The sequence below is a fragment of the Heteronotia binoei genome, chromosome 7 (assembly GCF_032191835.1).
Source record: "Heteronotia binoei isolate CCM8104 ecotype False Entrance Well chromosome 7, APGP_CSIRO_Hbin_v1, whole genome shotgun sequence".
Classification (NCBI taxonomy): Eukaryota; Metazoa; Chordata; class Lepidosauria; order Squamata; family Gekkonidae; genus Heteronotia; species Heteronotia binoei.
Genome location: NC_083229.1, coordinates 84607617 through 84629794, shown reverse-complemented (window position 1 = coordinate 84629794; position 22178 = coordinate 84607617). Strand labels below are relative to the sequence as shown.

General features: G+C 42.7%; 1 protein-coding gene across 19 annotated transcripts in view; it reads left to right on the top strand.

Annotated features, from left to right (window-relative positions):
* EPB41L3 (erythrocyte membrane protein band 4.1 like 3) overlaps window positions 1-22178 on the top strand; it is a 255856-nt gene that overhangs the window by 169673 nt on the left and 64005 nt on the right. For all 19 annotated transcript variants that reach the window (XM_060243957.1, XM_060243963.1, XM_060243960.1 and 16 more), the window contains 5 exons: window positions 1182-1224; window positions 12231-12306; window positions 13029-13247; window positions 16165-16252; window positions 18440-18592. In XM_060243957.1, coding sequence (XP_060099940.1) covers window positions 1182-1224; window positions 12231-12306; window positions 13029-13247; window positions 16165-16252; window positions 18440-18592 — 579 coding nt within the window. The remainder of the gene's footprint in view (window positions 1-1181; window positions 1225-12230; window positions 12307-13028; window positions 13248-16164; window positions 16253-18439; window positions 18593-22178) is intronic.

Here is a 22178-nt window from a genome sequence, read left to right as displayed (position 1 = left end):
ATGAAAGCAAAAAGGTTGCAACCCTCCCTCCCCACATACACACAACAAAAAAATGAGTTACTATTTGGCACCCTGCAGTGAATGTGTGGGATGAAACACATTGAGTGTGGATAGCCTAATCTCTACTCATGATTTGACTGGGCAGAAAATTGTGCTTCTGTAAATAGACTCCACTCTGATTTGCAAGTTATTGGATGGACCTTTGTAGATCATTTTTAAGGTGGACAGCATCTGCCTCCAACATTCCGATTAACTGTAGTCCATTATAGGCAAAGACACAATTTTTTTTAAATGAGTGTCTTAGGTGTAATTCTTAAATTGAAGTTTGGCTAATGCTATGCAATAAAAAGTAAAAAGCAGCTCGCCGAATAAAACAAGATAAAATAATAGAAAAACAAGCCATTAAAAACTCCACTCTTGAAACACCAAGACATCAAAGCACATGAAAATCCGGATAATACAAGTACATTCAAAGCTCAGTGCACAAAACCTCTAGCAATCTAAAAGGCCCTAATAACAGTCCTCAGGCTAGAAGCAGTTTATAAGAACAATTTAACACAGGGGTGGCCAACGATAGCTCTCCAGATGTTTTTTGCCTACTACACCCATCAGCCCCAGCCAGCATGGCCAATGGCTGGGGCTGATGGGAGTTGTAGGCAAAAAACATCTGGAGAGCTACTGTTGGCCACCTCTGATTTAACAGATCAAATCCTCGGTTACAGTACTAGGTTAAAATAAATGTTTTGGTATGCCGCATAAAAAAAGAACAGGCTAGGAGCCAGGTGAGCTTCAAGCGGAGCTGCATACCACCTCTGCAGGTGAGGGGGACAGAGAGTAGGGCTTGTATGAAGGGTATCAGCTATAGGGCTGCATAGTATAGGAGGAAGTGGTTCCAAAGAATGTAAGCAGATCTTGGATATGATGCAACGATTTTAGGTCCAGTTGTTTTAGCAACGTCACCCCAGAGTCGGAAACGACTGGTGCTTGCACAGGGGACCTTTCCTTTCCTTTTCCCTGTTTTCAATGAAAATGTAAAATATGCTTCTAGCTTTTTAAATCCAAAATCATTTGTGTTTAACTTGGCCCTACAACTATATCTTTATTTTGTTTTGTTTGCTCTTAGTTTGAAATGCAATGTTTGTTATGTGTCCAATCCAAATATTTATAATATTGCTTTTCAGAATTGGTTGGATCCAGCAAAGGAAATAAAGAAGCAGATCCGAAGTAAGTTGTGCCCTGTTATTTATTAAAGTAGAATGGTGCAATTTTTTTAAAAAGCTGCATTTTGCTGGATACTTTTTTAAAAAGGCTAAGAGTTCATATTACAGAAAACATTTTATTTTTTTAATGCTGTGATGAAGTGTTGTTTGGCATGAATGCAGATCTCTTCCCTCTCTCTTCATCTGTGAGATGGTGTGGTGTAGGGCAGGATGGAAGGGGAAAGGCCAAGGATTTCCCAGAGTTGTTCCCATAATTACTATTAAAAAAAAAAAAAAAAAAGTATGGCTCATACAATTATTTCAGTTCAATCCTAGTTACTGTGTAGGGTCGCCAGCCTCCAGGTGGGAACCAGTAAACAACTCAAAAGGGTTATAGTGACACAATGACTATGCTATAATGCACTACAGTAACAATTTTATAGGTAAAAACAATAATACTTGTACATCTAAATATGGAACACTGACACGTTCTCAGGGTGCAGGCAGGCAGGAGTCCAAAGCCAGTCCAAGGTCAAAGTCCAGGAAGTCAAGCAGGAGCCAAGTCACCAATGCAGAATCACAAACCAGAATCAGAAGTCAATGTCCAAAAGCCAAAAGGTCAGGGTGCCAAGGAAATCAAGTGGGTCAGGATCAGGAAGGAGCGCGGATGCAAGCCAGAGAATAGACTTGTTGCTTCCACAAGGTTACCAGGTCCTAGGTGGGAGCTATATGGGAGTCTCAATCAGCCTGCTCCCTGGGTGGCAGTGACTCTGCTAGAACTCAGTGCTTAGAGATCTGAAGCATCGGCGTGCCTCATGTTTTCGCTCTGAAAGTTCTTTCCGGAGCCTGCTTCGAACTCTTGAGATGGGAGGAAGAGAGCTTGGAGGAGATTGATCATCAACAGCTGACACTGGTGCCTGGAGAGTGATTGATGGGCCAGCTGCTATTTGTTCAACTGAGGAACTGGCTGGCAACTCTTCCAGGTCTGTTAACCCTTCCAGCTCCTCCTCGTCAGGGCTCATGACAAACACTCTCAATACAATATTAAGTTCATTCGCATCATAAATAGAATTCCAATGGTAGAGTTCCAATGTACAGGAGGTCGACTTCATATCCTGCTTCGAAGTTTCTTCTTGCAAAGGTGCACTCTACATTTCTTTCTTCAATGGAGACTGCTCCAGGAATTCTAAGAACTTTCCAAATGGAAGGCAACTTTAAGCTCTTCCTCCTTTAATAGTTAAATTACACTTCATGTAGTACATTCAAAAATAGACAGCAGTCTCTTTATTTTTCAAGTAGGCCTTAAACTATAATTGAGCTGTTGCCTACTTGAAAAATAAGGAGACTGTTGTCTGTTTTCAAATGTACTACATGAATTGTAATTTAACTATTGAAGGAGGAAGAGCTTGAAGTTGCCTTATTGTTGATGGCAGTGGAGAGTTGGGAATGCCAGTCTTCCACAAGCTCATCTAATGACCCACCAGGGGGCATTGGATCCCGCAGGACCTCTTGAAACCACTCTGGGTCCATTTGGCTCCACAGGCGAGCGTAAATCCGCTCACTGCCTGAACAGGGTGGAAGCTGCAGGTCCAGCCAGACTTTCAAGGCATAGTGGTCTGACCATGGGACAGCATTTGCTACCATCACATCCACCGCTATCCCTGTCCTGAGGATCAGGTCCAGCGCGTGTCCGGCCCGGTGTGTGGGAACCGATACAAATTGGTTGAGTCCCAGTGTCTCCATAGATGACACCAGGTCCTGCGCCTGTGAGGATGCCGTGTCGTCAACATGGACATTGAAATCCCCCAGGACTAAAAGTTTGGGGAAGTCCAATGCCCAAGTGGACACCGTGTCCAGCAGGGCAGGGAGGCTCTCCGGTGGTGCGTTAGGCTGTCAGTACACACCCAGATCATCACACTCTCCTCAGTTTCCCACACCAGACCAGTACACTCTATGCCAGCAGTGTTCGGGTCAGGGAGTGCCCTGAAAGTAAAAGAGTCTTGGATGAGCACAGCAACTCTCCCCCCACCCCCGCCCATTTGTCCATGACTGGTGAAGGACAGTAAACCCAAGTGGGGGTAAGTTGGTTCAAGGCAACAGTTTCACCATCCCGCACTCAGGTTTCCATCATACAGGCCAGGTCCACTTGCTGTTCCATGATAAAGTCCCGTAACATGGTGGTTTTATTATTTATGGACCTGGCATTTATCATCCATGGTGTCCTTGTCAGGACTCGCACTGCCGCATTCTGGACCTGTTAGAGTTTCCGGATCAGACTCAAGGGTAGGCCAGCATAGAGTGAGTTACAGTAGTTTAGTTTTGGAGGTGACCATTGCATGGATTACTGTGGCTAGGTCCAAGCGAGATAGGAAGGGAGCTAGCTGCCAGGCTTGACGAAGATGAAAAAAAAAGCCACCTTGGCAATATGCATGACCTGGGCCTCCATTGAAAGCAAGGTATCCAGTGTCATTCCTAAGCTCTTGACGGTAGGCGCTAGTGTTAGTAGCATCCTATCAAGAGTCGGCAGTCTATGCTCTAGCTCCAATCCCGCTCCCCCCAACCACAGAACCTCCATCTTTGATGGGTTCAGCTTCAACCTGCTCTTCCTTAGCCAGCCCACCACGACCTCCAAACCCTCAGCCAGAGTTGGTGCAACTGTAGCCAACCAGTTGTCCAACAACAAATATAGCTGGGTGTTACCTGCATATTGATGACATTCCAGCCCAAAGCTCCATACTAGCTGGGCAAGGGGGGGCATATAGACATTGAATAACATTGGCAAGAGGAGTGCCCCTTGTGGAACCCCACATAAGGGGATATCTAGTGGACACATTCTCACCTTGCGCCACCCTCTGTTCCTGACTGTGCAGAAAGGAGGAAAGCCATTGCAAGGCCACCCCACTTATTCCCACTTTGGTAAGGCAGTGAGTCAATAATGCAAAGTCAGCTGTGTCGAACTCTGCTGTAAGATCAAACAATGACAACAGTGCTGACCCGCCTTGATCCAGCTGCATATGGAGGTCATCTGGTAGAGTGACCAGGACAGTTTCAGTCCCATGGCCAGGGCAGAAGCCTTCTGGACTGGAATGGGTCTAGTACTGATATGTACTCCAGAAAGCTATGAAGCTGCTTGGCTTCAATGGAGACTCCTTCAGTAATTCTAAGAACTTTCCATATGAAAGTCACCATTGCATGGGTCACTATAGCCAGTCTTGGGGAGATAGGTATGGTGCTAGCTGCCTGATCTGCCATAGATGGAAAAAGACAGACCCAGCAGCCACTGTGATCTGGGCCTCCATAGAGAGGGAGGTGTCCAGAATCACCCCCAGACTCTTCACCTGTTGGGCCAGCACCAGAGTGGCGCTGCCCAAGGCTGGGAGCTGGGTGCATGGATCCATCCCCCTCGACTCAGGTACAGGACCCCTCCGTCTTAGTTGGATTTAACTTCAGTCAACTCTGCTGTATCCATCCAGCTACGGCTTCTAGCACCTCAGACAGTTGTTCAGGGGTGGAAGATGGTCTGCTGTTCATCAACAGATAGAGCTTGGTGTCATCAGCATATTGGTGACAACATATTGGATATTGGAGTCCAAAATCTCGGGCATTCTGGGCAAGGGGGCACATATAGATGTTAAATAATATGGGCAAGAGGATGGCTCCCTGTGGCATTCCACATATAAGTTGGTGTCGCAGGGAGGTCTGCTCATCAAGCATCACCCTTTGTCTCCGTCCTCAGAGGAAAGAGGAAAACCATTCTGAGGTTACCCCTGGCAATGGCGAGGCGGTGGGTCAATAGGTTATAATTGACTGTGTCGAGAAGAATCAGCAGCACTGACCCGCCTTGGTCCAGATGCCTTCTTAGGTCACTGTGAGATCGCCTAATACCGTCTCCATCCCATGGCCTGGGTGGAAACCGGACTGGAATGGGTCCAGGACAGATGTTTCATCCAGGAAACCCTGCAGCTGCTTCACTACTGCTTTCTCAATCATCTTTCCCAGGAACGGCAAGTTCAAAACTGGGCGGTAGTTAGCCAGTACTCTAGGGTCTAGCGAAGTTCTTTTCATAAGCAGCTGAATTACAGCCTCCTTTGACATCTCTGGGAAGGCCCCACTTATCAGCGACAAGTTAACAATATCACCCAGAGAATCCCTGACGTCATCTTGGCAAACCTTCACCAGCCAGGATGGACAGGGGTGCAGGGGGGAGGTGGTAGGCTTCATTGCAGCCAGGGTCCTGTCTACATCCTCCAATGTGAGTCGACTGAAGCGGTCCAATACCAGACCCTCCGACGGCCAAGGGGCTTCCAGTTCGCTTACTGTATCAAGACTGGCAGGCAAGAAGCAACAGAGTTACAGGACTTTATCCACAAAAAACCTCCTAATGGCTTCAGTGAGACGGGGATTCCAGTCTCCTATCGGCTCATCTAGAGAGATGCAGGAGGGCTGTGGATCCCGCAGAGCATTCTGTAACCTGATAGGGTCCATTAGTCTCCGCGGGTAAGCAAAAATCAACTCGCCACCTAGATGGGGGAGGAGTGGGAATGTCCAGCCAGGCCTTCAATACCAAGTGGTCTGACCACGGCACCTCTTCCTTGAAATCAGATCCACATTCAACCCCATGCCAAAGATCAAATCCAATGTGTGGCCCACTTGATGTTTGAGGCCTGAGACATATTGGTGGAGTCCCAAGCTGCCATGGAAGACACCAGTTCGGCGGCCTGGACAGAGGCAGTGGGGCCGTCTGCATTAACATTGAAATCCCCCAGGACCAGTATCCATGGTACTCCAATACAGTGTTCCCCAACCTTTTTGGCACCAAGGACCTGCAACGCAGCACACTCCTCCATTGCCCCCCCCCTTCAGTGTGCCTTCCACTAGCAGAAAACCTCTTTGTACTTGTGGTTCATAGAATCCTACCAACTGCTGACTTTCTAAATGCACATGTGCAGTGATTCAAAAACCTTAATAAGCCATATATCATTTGAAGATGTAAGAGGTTTGTTTTTTGTTGTTCAGTCACATAGTCGAGTCCGACTCTTGGCAACCCCATGGACAAAGTCACACCAGGCCCTTGTGTCTTCTACCATCCTCTGAAGTCTGCTCAAGTTCGTGTTAGTTACATCAGTAACGCTGTCCAGTCATCTCATCTTTTGCCTTCCCCCTCTTCTTTTGCCTTCTCTTTCCCAGCATCAGGATCTTCTCCGATGAGTGCTCCCTTCTCATTTGGTGGCCAAAGTATTTGAGCTTCAGCTTCAGCATCTGACCTTCCAGGGAACAGTCAGGGTTGATTTCCCTTAGGAGTGACTGATTTGATCTTCTTGCAGTCAAAGGGACTCTCAAGATATTCTTCTCCAGCACCACAGTTCAAAAGCATCTGTTCTTCTGTGCTCGACCTTCCTTATGGTCCAGCTCTCACAACCCTACATTACTACTGGGAATACCATCACTTTGACTATACGGACTTTTGTTGGCAGGGTGATGTCTCTACTTTTAATTATACTGCCTAGGTTCGCCATAGCTGTCCTCCCAAGGAGCAAACATCTTTTAATTTCATGGCTTCAGTCACCATCTGCAGTGATCTTGGATCCCAGAAATGTGAAGTCTGTCACTACTTCCATGTCTTCCCCTTCTATTTGCCAAGGTGTGATGGGGCCAGATGCCATGATCTTATTTTTTTTTTTTTATGTTGAATTTCAAGCCTACTTTTGTGCTCTCCTCTTTCACCCTCAACAAGAGGTTCTTTAGGTCCTCCTAACTTTCTGCCATTAGAGTGGTGTCATCTACATATCTGAGGTTGTTGATGGTTTCCCCAGAAATCTTAATTTCGGCTTGTGCTTCATTCAGATCAGCATTCAGCATGATGTACTCTGCATATAAATTAAATAAGCAGGGTGTGATTGTAAAATGTCAAGACAGTGTGCGATTGCAATAAAAAAGGCCAACGCCATGCTAGGAATTGTTAGGAAGGGAATTGAAAACAAATCAGGCAGTATCATAATGCCCCTGTATAAATCAATGGTGCAGTCTCATTTGGAATACTGTGTACAATTCTGGTCACCGCACCTCAAAAAGGATATTATAGCATTGGAAAAAGTCCAGAAAAGAGCAACTAGAATGATTAAAGGGTTGGAACACTTTCCCTATGAAGAAAGGTTGAAACGCTTGGGGCTCTTTAGCTTGGAGAAATGTCAACTGCGAGGTGACATGATAGAGGTTTACAAGATTATGCATGGGATGGAGAAAGTAGAGAAAGAAGTACTTTTCTCCCTTTCTCACAATACAAGAACTCGTGGGCATTCAATGAAATTGCTGAGCAGTCGCATTAAAATGGATAAAAGGAAGTACTTCTTCACCCAAAGGGTTACTAACATGTGGAATTCACTGCCACAGGAGGTGGTGGCGGCTACAAACATATCCAGCTTCAAGAGGGGGTTAGATAAAAATATGGAGCAGAGGTCCATCTGTGGCTATTAGCTGCAGTGTGTATATATATGTATATATAAATTTTTTGGCCACTGTGTGACACAGAGTGTTGGACTGGATGGGCCATTGGCCTGATCCAACATGGCTTCTCTTACGTTCTTATGTTCTTAGGGTGATAATATACATCCTTGTCGAACCCCCTTTTCTATTTTAAACCAATCAGTTGCTCCATATCCCATTCTGACAGTTGCTTCTTGATCCTTATATAGGTTTCTCAGGAGACATGTGAGGTGGGCTGGTACTCCCATCTCTTTAAGGACCTGCCACAGTTTGTTGTGATCCATGCAATCAAAGGCCTTAGCATAGTCAATGAAGCAGAAATAGACATTTTTCTGATATTCCCTTTCTCCATAATCCAGCGATTATGGTTTGTAGGTTTAATGTAATACTTACACATGGAATCAGTTGCACCAAACAAGCCTGTATTCTTTCTTACTGACACTTCACAAATTAAAAATGCTTACAATAGTCAAGTGTATGCAAGCATTACATTTTGTAGCAAGTGTTCTCCATCCAGAATTAGGAACTAAAAGTCAAATTTGTAGCAACGAATGTTGATGTTTAGTATGAGTGTAATGAGAAATGTTTATTTATTTTTATTTATTTAGTTTATACCCCACCCTCCCCACCGAAGCAGATAGCTTGCAGGCGCATTGGCAGACATAAACATTAAAAACCCAACTATAACAATTGAAACAATAAATGCTATATGTTTTTACTATGCTATTTTTTTAAAAAAAAATGCATCTCTCAGTCTACAGAATAGAGAAATATTGAACTAAATATTGAAGTGAAGAAAAAGTATTATAATTTATTTTATATTCTGTAAATGACAACCACATCTGATTTATACTTGCATTAGAATTTATGAATTATTTGTACAATTCTGATCAAAATTACAGCCATCTAAGTCCATTGAAATCAGTTGGTTTAGAAGAATGTTACTCTGTTTAGGAGTGCATTGTAAGAGGTTATCTAGGACAGAAAAATCTAGGTTTTCATTTCACTGTATGAAAAGATGTCTTTGTAAGTGCCCATTTTCCTGCTTCAGAGAATTTCTTTACAAACATATTGTACTTCAGGACATCACTGAAATGATCCTTAACACAATAATACAAATCTTGCACATGTACTTACTAGAACATATCATAAATGATGCACAGTTTCTTCCATTGCATATCAAGGCTTCTTCTGAATGTGTTTCCTGGTTTCAGCCTATGGGAAAAACTAGTCTGAATTATGCTTCTTTTTAATGGAATAGTATGCCCACATTTATGCAGCTGACTCGGTTTATTTTTCTCTAGGTGTTTTGACTGCAAACAGATAACATCCAGGCATTTTGAAGTCTGATTGAAATTAATGATTAAGATTTTTATAAATTGCAATTCAGGATTCTTGCTATATTGAAAAAAACAATTGTTTCAAACTGAAGTATGTATTATAAGGCCATCTTAGGTGAAGAAGCGGAGGTTGTACAGTTTAAAAAATCTCTAATAGACAAGGTTGAACCAAGATGCTATGGAAGAACAATATATATAGCAGAGGCTCAACCATGTCAACAGCAATCTAAGCCCTAACGAGTGGTACCTGTAGGAAACTTGCAGGCAGTTTAATGTACATTGTACATTGGCTTTTTTTCTATCAGATACAGCAAGGCTATGGTAATGGAACCTGACATGCCTTCAACATATATATTCATCATTCAGTTTAAATAGTTAAAAATAGAATTCAAAATGCAAAGCAAATGAAATAAAAGGTCCCAGCATTTTTGCTGTTATAAAAATGTATGGCCTGATTTAAGTGTGAAATAAACATGACTCTTTACTCAGTTAGGTGGTACTTTCTTGTGTCAAAGCACAACCAATATAAGGGCAATTGGTATTATTCTTCATTTGAAAAAGAGAATGGTTAAATTGATATATTCATGTGAATATGTATTCAAAACATTTGTATGTGGCCACCTAACTTAGAGTCTGCAAGGCAGTGAACACTCAAATACAATATATATTTTCTGTTAAAATACTGAAAATATATATATTAAATATTTAAAACAAATAAGCATACAAACACATGAATCCATAGACAAATAAACAGGGAGGAGGACCAATGAGAGTTAATGAAAGAATGCCAACAAAATGCCACCTGCTAGCAGATGACAGTTATAGATGGACACAGACAAATTCCCCTGGGGAGGGAAAGCCGGAATTTGGGCGCTATGACTGAGAAAGCCCTTTTTTGGGTAGCCATCTTTTGGGGTCATCCAAAGCAGTGCCTCTGAAGATGATGTGATCTGGGAGGTTCATATCAGAGTGTATAAGGTATGTGGGCCCCAAACTATATAGGGCTTTAAAGATCAATAGTAGCATCTTTTATTGGGAGGCAGTGTAAGTGTAATGAGACTTGAGTAATATGCTTATTCCAGATAGCCTTCTGGCTACAGTACCAACTGCCTTCTGTACCAACTGTAGCTTCTGGGCACACTTCAAGGGAAGCCCCATGTAGAGTGCATTACAGTAGCCTATACTAGATGTTACCAGGGCATGCACCATAGTATTTTATTTTTACTATTTTTTAATTTTATTATTACAGAATAGTGGCAAGATCTTTTCCATCCAAGAAGGGCCACAGCTGGCTCACTAGCCAAAGCTGGTGGAAGGTGCTCTTTCAGGGGAATTGCAACCCCATCCAGAACGGGAGATGTCAGACCTTTCCCCCACTACTAGCACCTCCACTTTGTTAGGATTATCTTTCAGCTTGTTAGCTCTCAAACATCGGAGAGCCAGTTTGGTGTAGTGGTTTAGTGTGCGGACTCTTATCTGGGAGAACCAGGTTTGATTCCCCACTCCTCCACTTGCACCTGCTAGCACGGCCTTGGGTCAGCCATAACTCTGGCTGGAGTTGTCCTTGAAAGGGCAGCTGCTGTGAGAGCTCTCTCCAGCCCCACCCACCTCACAGGGTGTCTGTTGTGGGGGAGGAAGGTAAAGGAGATTGTGAGCTGCTCTGAGACTCTTCGGAGTGGAGGGCGGGATATAAATCCAATATCTTCTTCTTCATCATCCCAAGCACCAATTCATGGTTTCCTCAGCCTCTCTGGGATCTGTTGGAAGCATAAGATTTGTATCAATGTTATAAAAAAATCATGGAGGACAAGATGGAACCTTGTGGGACCCCAGAGGGCAAGGGGTCAAGCAGCAGTCCCCCAGCATCATACACTGAAAGCTACTATCAGTGTAGGACCAAAACTACCACAGAACAGAGTCTCCCACTTCTAAGCCCCAAATGTGGTCCAGGATGATACCATGATCCATGGTGTCAAAAGGAGAATCAATAGTATTGCACTTCCTCTGTCCATCTGCTAGTGCAGGGCATCCACTAGGGTGACCAAGATCATTTCAGTCCTATAACAAGGCCTGAAAACAGAGTGGAATTTATTCAATCAATCTACTTTATTTGGGTATCCTTGAAATTGCCCAGCAACCACTCATTCAATATTACTCTTTTGTTATAGATCATATTATTTTTGTATTTGTTACATTTTAGATGCTCACAACAGTCCTGTGGTGTAGGTTAGACTGTGTGTGTGGATGATCCAGAGTAACCTTTTTTAGATCAGCAGTGATTTCAATCCATGTCCTGTTATGTCCACGGCCAATGCTTCAACCACCACACCACACTTAATCATTTAAAAATTCAGCGTTGTATCATAGACTCATGGAGATGCATCTTTCTTATCCTCCTTTTCCTCTCAGCAACCCCTTTGACTTCAGAAAAGGGGATGTTGTTAGGAGGACATTTTTATCAAAATCTGCTGTGGGCCATTCTCTGCAGATTTCCTATGCTGGTTACCACCTCTCCTTACTGCAGCCTCCTGCCTCCCAGTTCCAGAATGCATTTTTTTCCAGGAGTTATCCTTCCAACTTGCTGGCATTGGCTTTTTGGAATCCATTTCTTCTCAATTGCTCCTTGGTACAATGCTTTCGTGTCAATGTTTTATAGAACATAGAATGTTGGCGTTGTTGCCCTTAAACTAATAAAGCTAAGGGAATAAGTCAGTAATATTGCCAAATCCTAAAACTTTCAGGGCAGACTTTTAGTAATGAACTTTACATTTGTCTTTGCAATTTTGTTCATGATAAAGACTAAGCGCTTGTGCTAAGTTAGTGTTCCCGAAAGTGATGGTTGGTGTATCCTAGATACAGTTGGGTGTGTTGTCAGTTGCTTGTGGTCAGACATTGAAACTCTGCTGAATGTGTAGTTAGCAGTGTTCTTTCTTATCTCTTTTTTCATTTCTATTATATAAACTACATCTTAGCAAGAAACAGTTTGTTTGCATACCAGTTTTATGGAAAATACAGGACCAATTATTATTTGCTAAGAGCTATAACTTTGCTTGGGAAGAGAAGTGTCACTGGATGCAGTTCTCTGAATGTTTGTGATTAAAAACAACTTTGAATCTTTATGAAAGCATTGGAGTTGGTCCACACAAATCAGTAACTGTTATGGGACACAGTGTGCCAGTAATTCCAATAATCGTTTATACTCTTGCAGGTGGTGCTTGGCAGTTCTCATTTAATGTGAAATTCTACCCGCCTGATCCTGCCCAGCTTTCTGAAGATATCACCAGGTAGTTCAAACACAAGCACTGTTCCTAAGTTGTTGATAATAATTTCCACTTATCCACAGTCCTTCATATATTGTCAAGTGACATAATTCTAACATCAGCAGATGGTAGGAAAAGGCATCTGTTGTTGGCTGAGTTTCTGCTTGTTTTTTATTTCATGCAGTACTTACAGTTTGTTGGTGTTTATATTAAGTGTTTTAAATAAGGATGGATTTTGTTGTTTAATTCAGTAACTAATAACAACACGTACAACATAACAGCATATACAGATGCATGAGAAAAAATCAACAGGCATGGAAAGGCTACTGCTGTTTTTAGCTGACTTTGTTTTTAAAAAGTTGGTATGCCAATTTAAGACTAGTAAACATATATTATCTGGTAAAAATGACAGGCTACAGATCTCAACGATTTGATTTAAATATGAATATTCCATATTTCAAAGTTTGAAGGCTTCATTTTCATGGCTGTGCTATTTATTAGGAATGATTCTTTCTGTAAGAGGAAGGAAAAACTCAGTTATAGTTTTGTATTTTTCCTCCTGCATTCCTCCTCAGATTATAATCTGTGTTGCAGTTATTTATTTTTATTTATTTTATTTATTAGATTTCTGAATTATCCATCAGCTCTGTTACAGGATTGTGCTTACTGTTATTAAATTCAGTTTAACATTTTCAGATAAATGGCATCATAGTCTTTTGTTTTTGTTTTTTTTAAATCTGTTGCAGGTACTACCTATGCTTGCAGTTGAGAGATGACATAGTTTCTGGACGGCTGCCATGCTCTTTTGTTACACTAGCGCTGCTGGGCTCCTATACAGTTCAGTCAGAAATTGGAGATTATGATCCAGAGGAATATGGAAGTGATTATGTCAGTGATTTTCGTTTTGCACCAAACCATACTAAAGAACTGGAAGACAAAGTAATAGAGCTTCACAAAAGCCACAGGTAAGATAAGGAAATGAAAGTCATTCAGAACTGGTTAGGTCATGCCTCTGCTTACTCTGATAGGGCTCTGCAAATTCTTTTTAAGTGTATGGTTCCTATTGGAGAGACGTAGGCCTGATTCTCCAATTTTGGATAGCTCTGCCACTTGGTAGGACACTAGAGTTCCTGCTTCTGCTCCAGGCTTTAAGCAAAACAAAACAGATTTTTTAAAAAAAAATGATTGGAGAGAAAAGGAGTTAGCCAATTACTGGGCCTGGGCAACAGTAGCGGCGATGGCCAGCTAGCGGCGATGGCCTCTAAGGAGGGAACTGCCTCCACAGCAGCAACAAGACAGTCAGAGACCATGAGGAGGAAAGGTGACGAGACTGAGACCTCCATAGATCTCTTGGAAGCCTACCTACATATCCCAATACACCCAGACTCCTTGCATTTCCTCTATTTCTGCTATCAGGGCTAGCACCACGAATACATGGCATTCCCCTTTGGCTGTCTTCAGCACACACACACAGTGTGTTTACCAATGTTATGGTGGCTTTTGTGGCTTCCCTCCATCAGGAAGGAGTTCACATTTATCCATACTTGGATGATAACTTTATAAGAGCAGCAGGCTGCAACACGGCAGCACAATTCATGGGGAAAGCAGCAGACCATCTCCAGGCACATGGTTTTTTCCATCAATACAGACAAAAGCCAATTGGACACCTGGGGGGCAGAATCTGCACAATTCCAGCCAGGGTATTCTGCACAATTCTAGCCCGAGGAGAAACAGTTAAAGATCAGGGATCTCATGACTGCATCAGGACCCAGAATGCCATAGAACTTCGCTGCAGTACAGGGTCACATGGTATCAACCATAGACATGGCACCCTGGGCACAATTCCATTTCAGACCACTTCAGTAGTCACTCTTCCCATTTCAGAAGTAGATTGCCAAATGCAAGCATAGACTGATAGCGATAACAGACAATCTGACAAAGGAATTGGAGTGATGGAGTGAAGTATTTGTCTCGGTACAAAGAACTGAGGGCAGAGGGGGTGGATGCACTATCCTTCCCACAGTCTGCAGGTCTACTGTACACTTTTCCACCTTCACTCTGATCCGCAGGATGCCTGCTAGAATCAAGGGAGAGGAGGCAGAGGTGATCTTCATCCCCCCTATTGACCAAGGAGGCCTTGGTTCTTGAACCTGGTAGAAATGTCAACAAGGCCTCCTTAGACTTTACCATTTGGATCAGATCTGCTACACCAGGGCCCTATCCATACCTGACGTGGCTGCAGTTGAGAGTCTGGAGATTGAAAGAATGGACTTTCTAGGTGCAGGGACTTTCAAGGGAGTTTATGAAAGTCATGCTCCAGTTGAGAAACCTGTGACAAGGCGAATACACACATGGTTGACATTCTGGAGATGGGCCAGTGACAGAGGGCTGGACCCCATTTGGCCAATGTACAAGGACATGCTGGCCTTCCTGTTTGAGGGCTGGAAGAGAGGCCTCAACCCTAACACCCTTAAACAGCAGATAGCAGCCCTGAATTTCTGCCTAGGGAATTAGAGACACAGAGACCTATCAGTGAACAACCACATTAAGAAATTTATCGTGGAGCCAGACAATTGGCTCTACTGATCCTGCTTAGGTTCCCTACATGAAGCCTGCTTAATGTTTTAAGAGCACTGATAAAACCACTGTGCAAATCACTAAGGTCCACAGAGCTCAGGCTCCTATTATGGAAAGTCAGTTACTTCCTGGTGGCAGTAACATCAGCTAGTTATTATCAACTAGGAGGGTATTGGAGCTAGTGGAACTCTCCTAAGGAAAGGAGCTTTGCATTTCTCTGAAAGATTTAATGTCCTTGTGGATGGACCCTTCCTTTATGCCCAAAGTACATTTCCCTTTCCACCTTAACCAGCCGGTTACCCTGCTGTCATTCTGCCTGATTTCAAAGCATCCAAAGGAAAAGGCATGGTATAAGCTAGATGTACGCAAGACCCCACACATTTATTTGGACAGAACAGCTGGGGCCTGGTGGTCAGACACAATCTTTGTCTCCCACATCTTGCAGAACCGAGGAAAGAAGCTTTCTAAGTTCACCATCACTCCTTGGGTTAAACAAAGCATCAAAAAACCTTCTGAGGCAAAGGGCCTGTAAGCTCCAAAGGGAGTAACTGTACATTCCGCTAGGGTAGCAGTGACCACAGTGGCATCTTCCACCAACGCAACAGTGGTGGAGATAAGCAGAGCGTGACATGGACATCATATTCCTTAGACATAATAGATCAGATTGCCTCAGCAGAGGCAACCTTCAGAAGAAGGGTGTTTCAACAGGTGGTGGAGGCATGAAAAGAGAATAAGGAGCTCACCTGAATGTACAGCTTGGGTACAGCCAACCAGTTCTGGATGACTTCCCTCCTCTGAAGGAGAATGAAACAATTGGACCTACCTGAAGGTTCTTTCCCTTGAGTGAAGTCATCCACTTCCCACCCAAGACAAAAAGAAAAAGACAGAAGAGAAAGGCCAAGGTAAAAGGCCAGTGTGGAGATACGAGAATCAAAGCACGTTGAGAGAAGGCAAACTTGATGACAAAAAGGCTTGGACATAACTGGAGGGTCAGGCCCAGGCCTCTCCAAAAGGAGCCATACACGTTGAAAGACTGTACATAGCTCTATCAGAGTGAGCAGAGATGTGACCTAATCAGTTCTGGATGACTTTGCCCCCACTCAAAAGAAAGAACCTTCAGGTAGGTTCAATGTTTCTATATAATTTTTCTCCCTACTTCCCAATTAAGGGAAGCGAAAAGTAGACAATGTTATGAAAGATCATTATGACCTTTCAATATTTAAGTTAATATACATAATAAATACATTTTCTACATTCAGTTCTTTTAAAAATATATTTTCACCCACGCTTATTGATGCTTGTCAGGGGAATGACACCTGCAGAAGCTGAGATGCATTTCCTGGAAAATGCCAAAAAACTGTCCATGTATGGAGTAGATCTACACCATGCCAAGGTATACATCATGAACAGAATTCTAATTTGAATTATTGTCAGATTATTTTTCCCATGTAGCATTCTACTCTGTATTTGAAAGTGTGTTACTTTTACTTTTTTATCAAGGACATCTTCGGTTTATTGAATGCATTGAGGTGAGAAAACAATACTAATTTTTCTTAGTTAAAAGTAGTATTTAATTGGAATAAAAACATTAATAGGCTGTTTATTTATTTGAAAGTCCCAAGAGTCTAAACTGTTTTGCCCGTTATGCTAGGATTATCTACAATATTGCTGTGCCAGTAAAGCCCCATGGTTGCAAACCTCCAAGTGGTGACTGGAGCCCTCCCACTATTACAACTGATCTCCAGGCAACAGAGATCAGTTCACCCAGAGAAAATGGCTGCTTTGGAAGGTGGAGTCTGTGGCATTATGCCTGCTAAAATCCCTCATAAGACTCCACCCCCAAAATCTCCAAAGCTGGCAGCCCAACCCCTACTGCACAGAGGAGGAAGAACCATTGCATTATCTACAAAACTCTCAGAGAAAGTTTACTTTTAGTGCTTGGGCAAAACTGTGCCAACAGCTTATCATAGTAAAGTGGGAAAGCATGGTTGTGTAGGTAACTCCATGGGACCTAAGACTTTATATGTCTTTGTCCCATTTGTCTACAATAGAATGCCACTTAAGCACTATAGACACAAGCCTTTCATCTCAGCAGTTTAAGAATATAGAACTGAATACAAACATCTCAGAAGTGGAGCAAAGGGCTAGTTCTGTTTTTTTCAGCATGAACCATCACCTCTCCTGGAACATTCAGCTGCAAGACCTGAGCCAAGGCTGTTAACAATAGGATGTTTTGGAGGTCATTAATTCATAGGGTAACCATAAGTCAAAAACAACTTTGCACTTAACATGCAAACACATATAAACATCTCTCTATATATACAAATACAAATACAAACACATACACACACACAAACAATTAAATATGGACACCCAACGGAGAAGAAGGGTCAGTAAAGGACCATACTCTTTTAAGGGAAGCTCCACTTATACTGCATTGCAGTAGTTTAATCTAGATAGGGGGTGTCAAACATGCGGCCTGGGGGCCAAATCAGGCCCTCAGAGGGCTCCTATCAGGCCCCCGATCAACTGGCTGTCATCTGCTTCCTTCTCCCTCTCTTTTGCTTCCTTCTGCATAACATCTTGCTTTGCAAGGCTTGTTCAATCGCACAGGAGCTACAGAGCAAAACATCTATTTTCTCTATTAGCTAAGGCTCCTCCTTTGGGGAAGAAAGGGGGAGGGAGAGCTTGCTTTGCCAGGCTCTCTCAATCGCACAGCAGAGCTACTGAACCAAGCTTCTCTTCCTTCTATTGACTGAGGCTCCTCTCCCTCCTGGCCCCCTCGGGAAGGAAGGAAAGAGCTAGAGCTTCCACTGCACAGTTCCCTGGATCCCATGGGAGAGATACAAAGAAAGCACCTTTAAAACCAACAACCACTAATGTTTTAAGCATGTTTTAAAGTTTTTTAAAAAATCTTTAATTGTGTTTGTCTATGTCCTTTACAAAGTTTATATCTCTGCTACCTAATCTTAAATAGGAACACATACAGCCCAGCCCGACATGGCTTGGCCCAACAAGGTCTCTTTTATGTCAGATCCAGCCCTCATAACAAATGAGTTTGACACCCCTGAATGATGTTACCAAGGCGTGTACCACAATGGCAATATCATTTTGCCCAGGAAAGTCTGCAGCTGGCTCATCAGTCTGTAAAAGGAACATTTGGCCACCACTGCCATCTACGTATCTAAGAGGAGACCCAGGGTCCAGCAGCATCCTAAGATACAAGCCTGCTCCTTTATGGGGAGTGCAGTCCCATCCAGAACAGGAGACACCTCAATCCCTGGATCAGTCCTTTATGTATTATTAACACCTGGTTGGGATCATCTATCCCCAAACTGCTTCTAGTCACTGGTTTGTGTTCTGCCTTAGCAGAGAATGGTGAGCCACATCTCAAAAGATGGAGAAAGAAAAATTGATACTAGTGTTGAAAATGGTGTTACCGAAGTTCACATTTGCTTTACATCATTATGCAGTTGACAGTGAAAAATGTAAATGAAACAGCACAATTCTAAACACTACCTTGAAAACTAAGCATTTTCGAGAGTCTTCATTCCATTTCTTTCACTGATTTATTTAATAGGATTCTGAAGGAGTTGAAATCATGTTAGGTGTTTGTGCAAGCGGTCTTTTGATATACCGTGACAGACTCAGAATAAACAGGTTTGCCTGGCCTAAGGTTCTCAAAATTTCATACAAGAGGAACAACTTCTACATCAAGATCCGACCAGGGGAGGTAAGCTATGAATTCACCATCTTCATAATTTGTTGCCACAAACTGATTCTTCTTGTATTGCTTCGCATGCCTGTAGTATTATGTTTTGCTTTAAAAATTAATATTATATAAAACATCGGTTTCTTATATAAATTAGTCATTTTTGTTTCAGCTTTAAAAATATTTATTGCATAGTAATTACCCTTCTCTGTCTCTTTTGCTTACCACTGGAACTGAGGGTGCTTCCTCCTCTAGAAGAAGAGAGGCAATGCTCTTGCCCAGCTAGAGCACTCTCCAGTATTTTGCATAGGCAGCAGAGCTTTGCTCCTGTTTCTGTGCTGTTTTTTTTTTTCCCTCTCAGAAAGGCAGAGGGGATGAAATGGCAGTGGGGAAGAAATGGTAGAATGCTGGGGCAGCTGGTGGTCTGGGGGCCCCACCCAGTGAATGCTGCTCTCACAATTCTTCTTCTCATGCTCCTTCCCTCCATCTAAATCTAATTACAAAGCCATATATTATTCACGTTATTTCTGTATGTATAATGTTTCAGAATTCCTCTGTTCTACATTTATATTACACCTATAAAGTAGGTCAGGTTCCAGATTATTGACTTTTTCAAGGATACCCAATGAATGTCCTGACTAAACTGTTAGTTGTATGTAGGTCTACTGATCCCTTCAGATCCTAGTGCACCACACTGTCTAAAGCAGCAAAAACTTTATAATGGTGGTTGCTCAATTTTTCAGCAGTATGAGAGAGATAATACTGTATTGATACATTAATCTACTCCAATGGTAGTCATTCCATGGCCTGCAGAGAGCCTTCATTATCAATGGAGCCTTCATTATCAATGGAGCCTTCATTATCAATGGAGGCCCAGATTGCAGCCACTGCCAAGTCAGCCTTTTTCCACCTGAGGCGGGCACGGCAGTTGGCTCCCTTCCTAGAGCGCCAAGATCTGGCAATGGTACTTCACGCAACGGTCACCTCGAGACTGGATTATTGTAATGCCCTCTACATGGGGCTGCCTCTGTACCGAACCCGGAAGCTGCAGCTGGTGCAGAACGCAGCGGCCAGACTGTTGCTGGGGCTCCCTAAATGGGAGCACATACAGCCTGGACTGTGCGAGCTGCACTGGCTGCCAGTTATATACCGGGTTCGTTACAAAGTGCTGGTCATTGCCTTTAAAGCCCTATATGGTCGAGGACCTGTCTACCTTAGGGACCGTCTCTCCCCATATGAACCCCAGAGAGCACTGAGGTCAGCTGGAAAAAACTTGTTGACCACCCCCGGACCAAGAGAGGTGAAGCTGCAATGCACCTGCAACCGGGCCTTCTCCTCTGTAGCCCCGAGCCTATGGAACCAACTTCCAGAGGAAATGCGGGCCCTGCGGGACCTTGAACAATTCCGCAGGGCCTGCAAGACCTTCCTCTTCCGACTGGCTTTCGCTGACGAAGAAAGAAATTGCTAATGATTACCACCATCATAAAAGAACAAATAGCATTAGCACTTTTATCAATTTAATTAATTAATTTTAAACTTATCAGAATTTTTAATGTTAATGTTAAATGTAACCTTGTCTTTGTATAATGGAATTTGAATGATGTTAGCCGCCCTGAGCCTGCTCCGGCGGGGAGGGCGGGATATAAATAAAATTATCTATCTATCTGTCTGTCTGTCTGTCTGTCTGTCTGTCTGTCTGTCTATCAGAGAGCTGCATTCACCATTACCATTAACAACAATATCATCATCATCATCATCATCATCATCATCATCATCAACAACAACAACATATTTACTCCTATCTCTGGCCTGAGTCCTGAACCTCAGGGAGGCTTGCAGCTTTCCCATTCCTGATAACATCAGTTTCATGACTGAAACCACTTGGCAACCACAAGCCCCACTAGGCAATGGCCTCGCCTACTTTCCTAAAATATAGTGAAGGTACCACACTGGGAGACAGTGCTCAGAAAAGTCACAAGTGGCACATCAAAAAGCCACATGTCACTCCTAAGCCACTGACTATCACTGTTATGATCTCTGTACTGCTGTAATTTTTCTTAGATCTTGTTGCTGGCCCAGAATCCAATAACTTTTTCTACTACAGTTTATGTTTATTTGATCCATATCCCGCCCTCCCCGCCGAAGCAGGTTCAGGGCAGCTCACAATTTATGGTAAAACAACAATAAAAACATTTAAATTAAAACATTAAATTAAAACAATTTGGTACTAATATCAGTACAGTTTAATGATGGCATTCAGTGGTCTTAAACATCCATTAAGATCTAGTACCTCAGCAGTAGTTGTCATTTAGTTAAATGCTAGCTGAAACAGCATTGTCTTGCAGGCCTCGTGAAACTGGGCAAGGTCCCGCAAGGCTCTGACCTCCTCAGGGAGTTGGTTCCACCAATGAAAGGCAGTGATTGAGAAGGCTATTTCTCAAGTTGTTTTCAGTCTTGCTTCCCTCAGCCCAGGGATCGATAGTAAGTTTTGTGTTCCTCACCCTCTGGGGAACATGTGAGGAGAGTCGTTCCCTAAGGTAAGCAGGTCCTCGGCCATATAGGGCTTTGAAGGTAATAACCAGCACCTTCTAGCGAATCCAGTATACCACCGGCAACCAGTGCAGCGTCCGCAGCCCAAGCATGGAGTGCCTCAGTAGCAGCCTGGCTGCCACATTCTGCAGCAGCTGCAGTTACAAGTAATTTGTGCTCTCATATATAACAACCTTTATTAGCATAAAGCTCTGATAAATAGATGGATAGATGATTGATAGATAAATGGATAGATAGATGATGGATGGAGACATTTTGTAGAAAAAGAGATGCCAGAACTCATTAGCACAACTAATTTGCATAACTCATTTTCATATGCCATGCACCCTGACATCAGCAGAGGTGTACAAAATTATATCAGCCCAATGTCTACCTTAAAGTGTTTCTTGAATTATAATTGTCATAATAAAACCTTACTCCCATTATATTTTAATTACTTCCCCTATGTGGCCACAGTGGTATAATGAAAATTTCCATCTGTCTGCTTTATATGTTTTGGTTATTTTCCCATTTTTTGTGAGGAAAAATATTAGAAAGTTTGTCAAATATTAGAGTTCCAAACGTAATTATATTCTAATTATCTTTTACTAATTTAACTACTGCTTGTTCTCAATTCATAATACAAATCATAATACAGACTTCAATAACCAACACTTTAATAAATTAAAGTCTCTAAGTAGACAGTGTAATACTCTTGAGTCAGCATCACATTGGAGCACACTACACTGTCTACTTAGAGACTTTAATTGGTTATTGAAGATTGTATTATGGTTTGTATTATGAAATGAGAACAAGCAGTAGTTAAATTAGTAAAAGATAATTAGAATATAATTATGTTTGGGTAAATATATTTACATGGTTCCTTTCAAGTTTTTGCTAATCCAGACCGTGATTTCTTTGAGTTTTGGTAAAATCTTAGAGTTCAGCAAAATTCTCATGGGGGTTTGAACAGTGGAGCCCAGAAGCAATTTTGGGGAAGGGGTGTAAAAAAGAAAGAGCACAATACAATTTTTAGTGAGCTCCTGCCCAAAATGGGGCCAATAGCTAGCATTAGAAG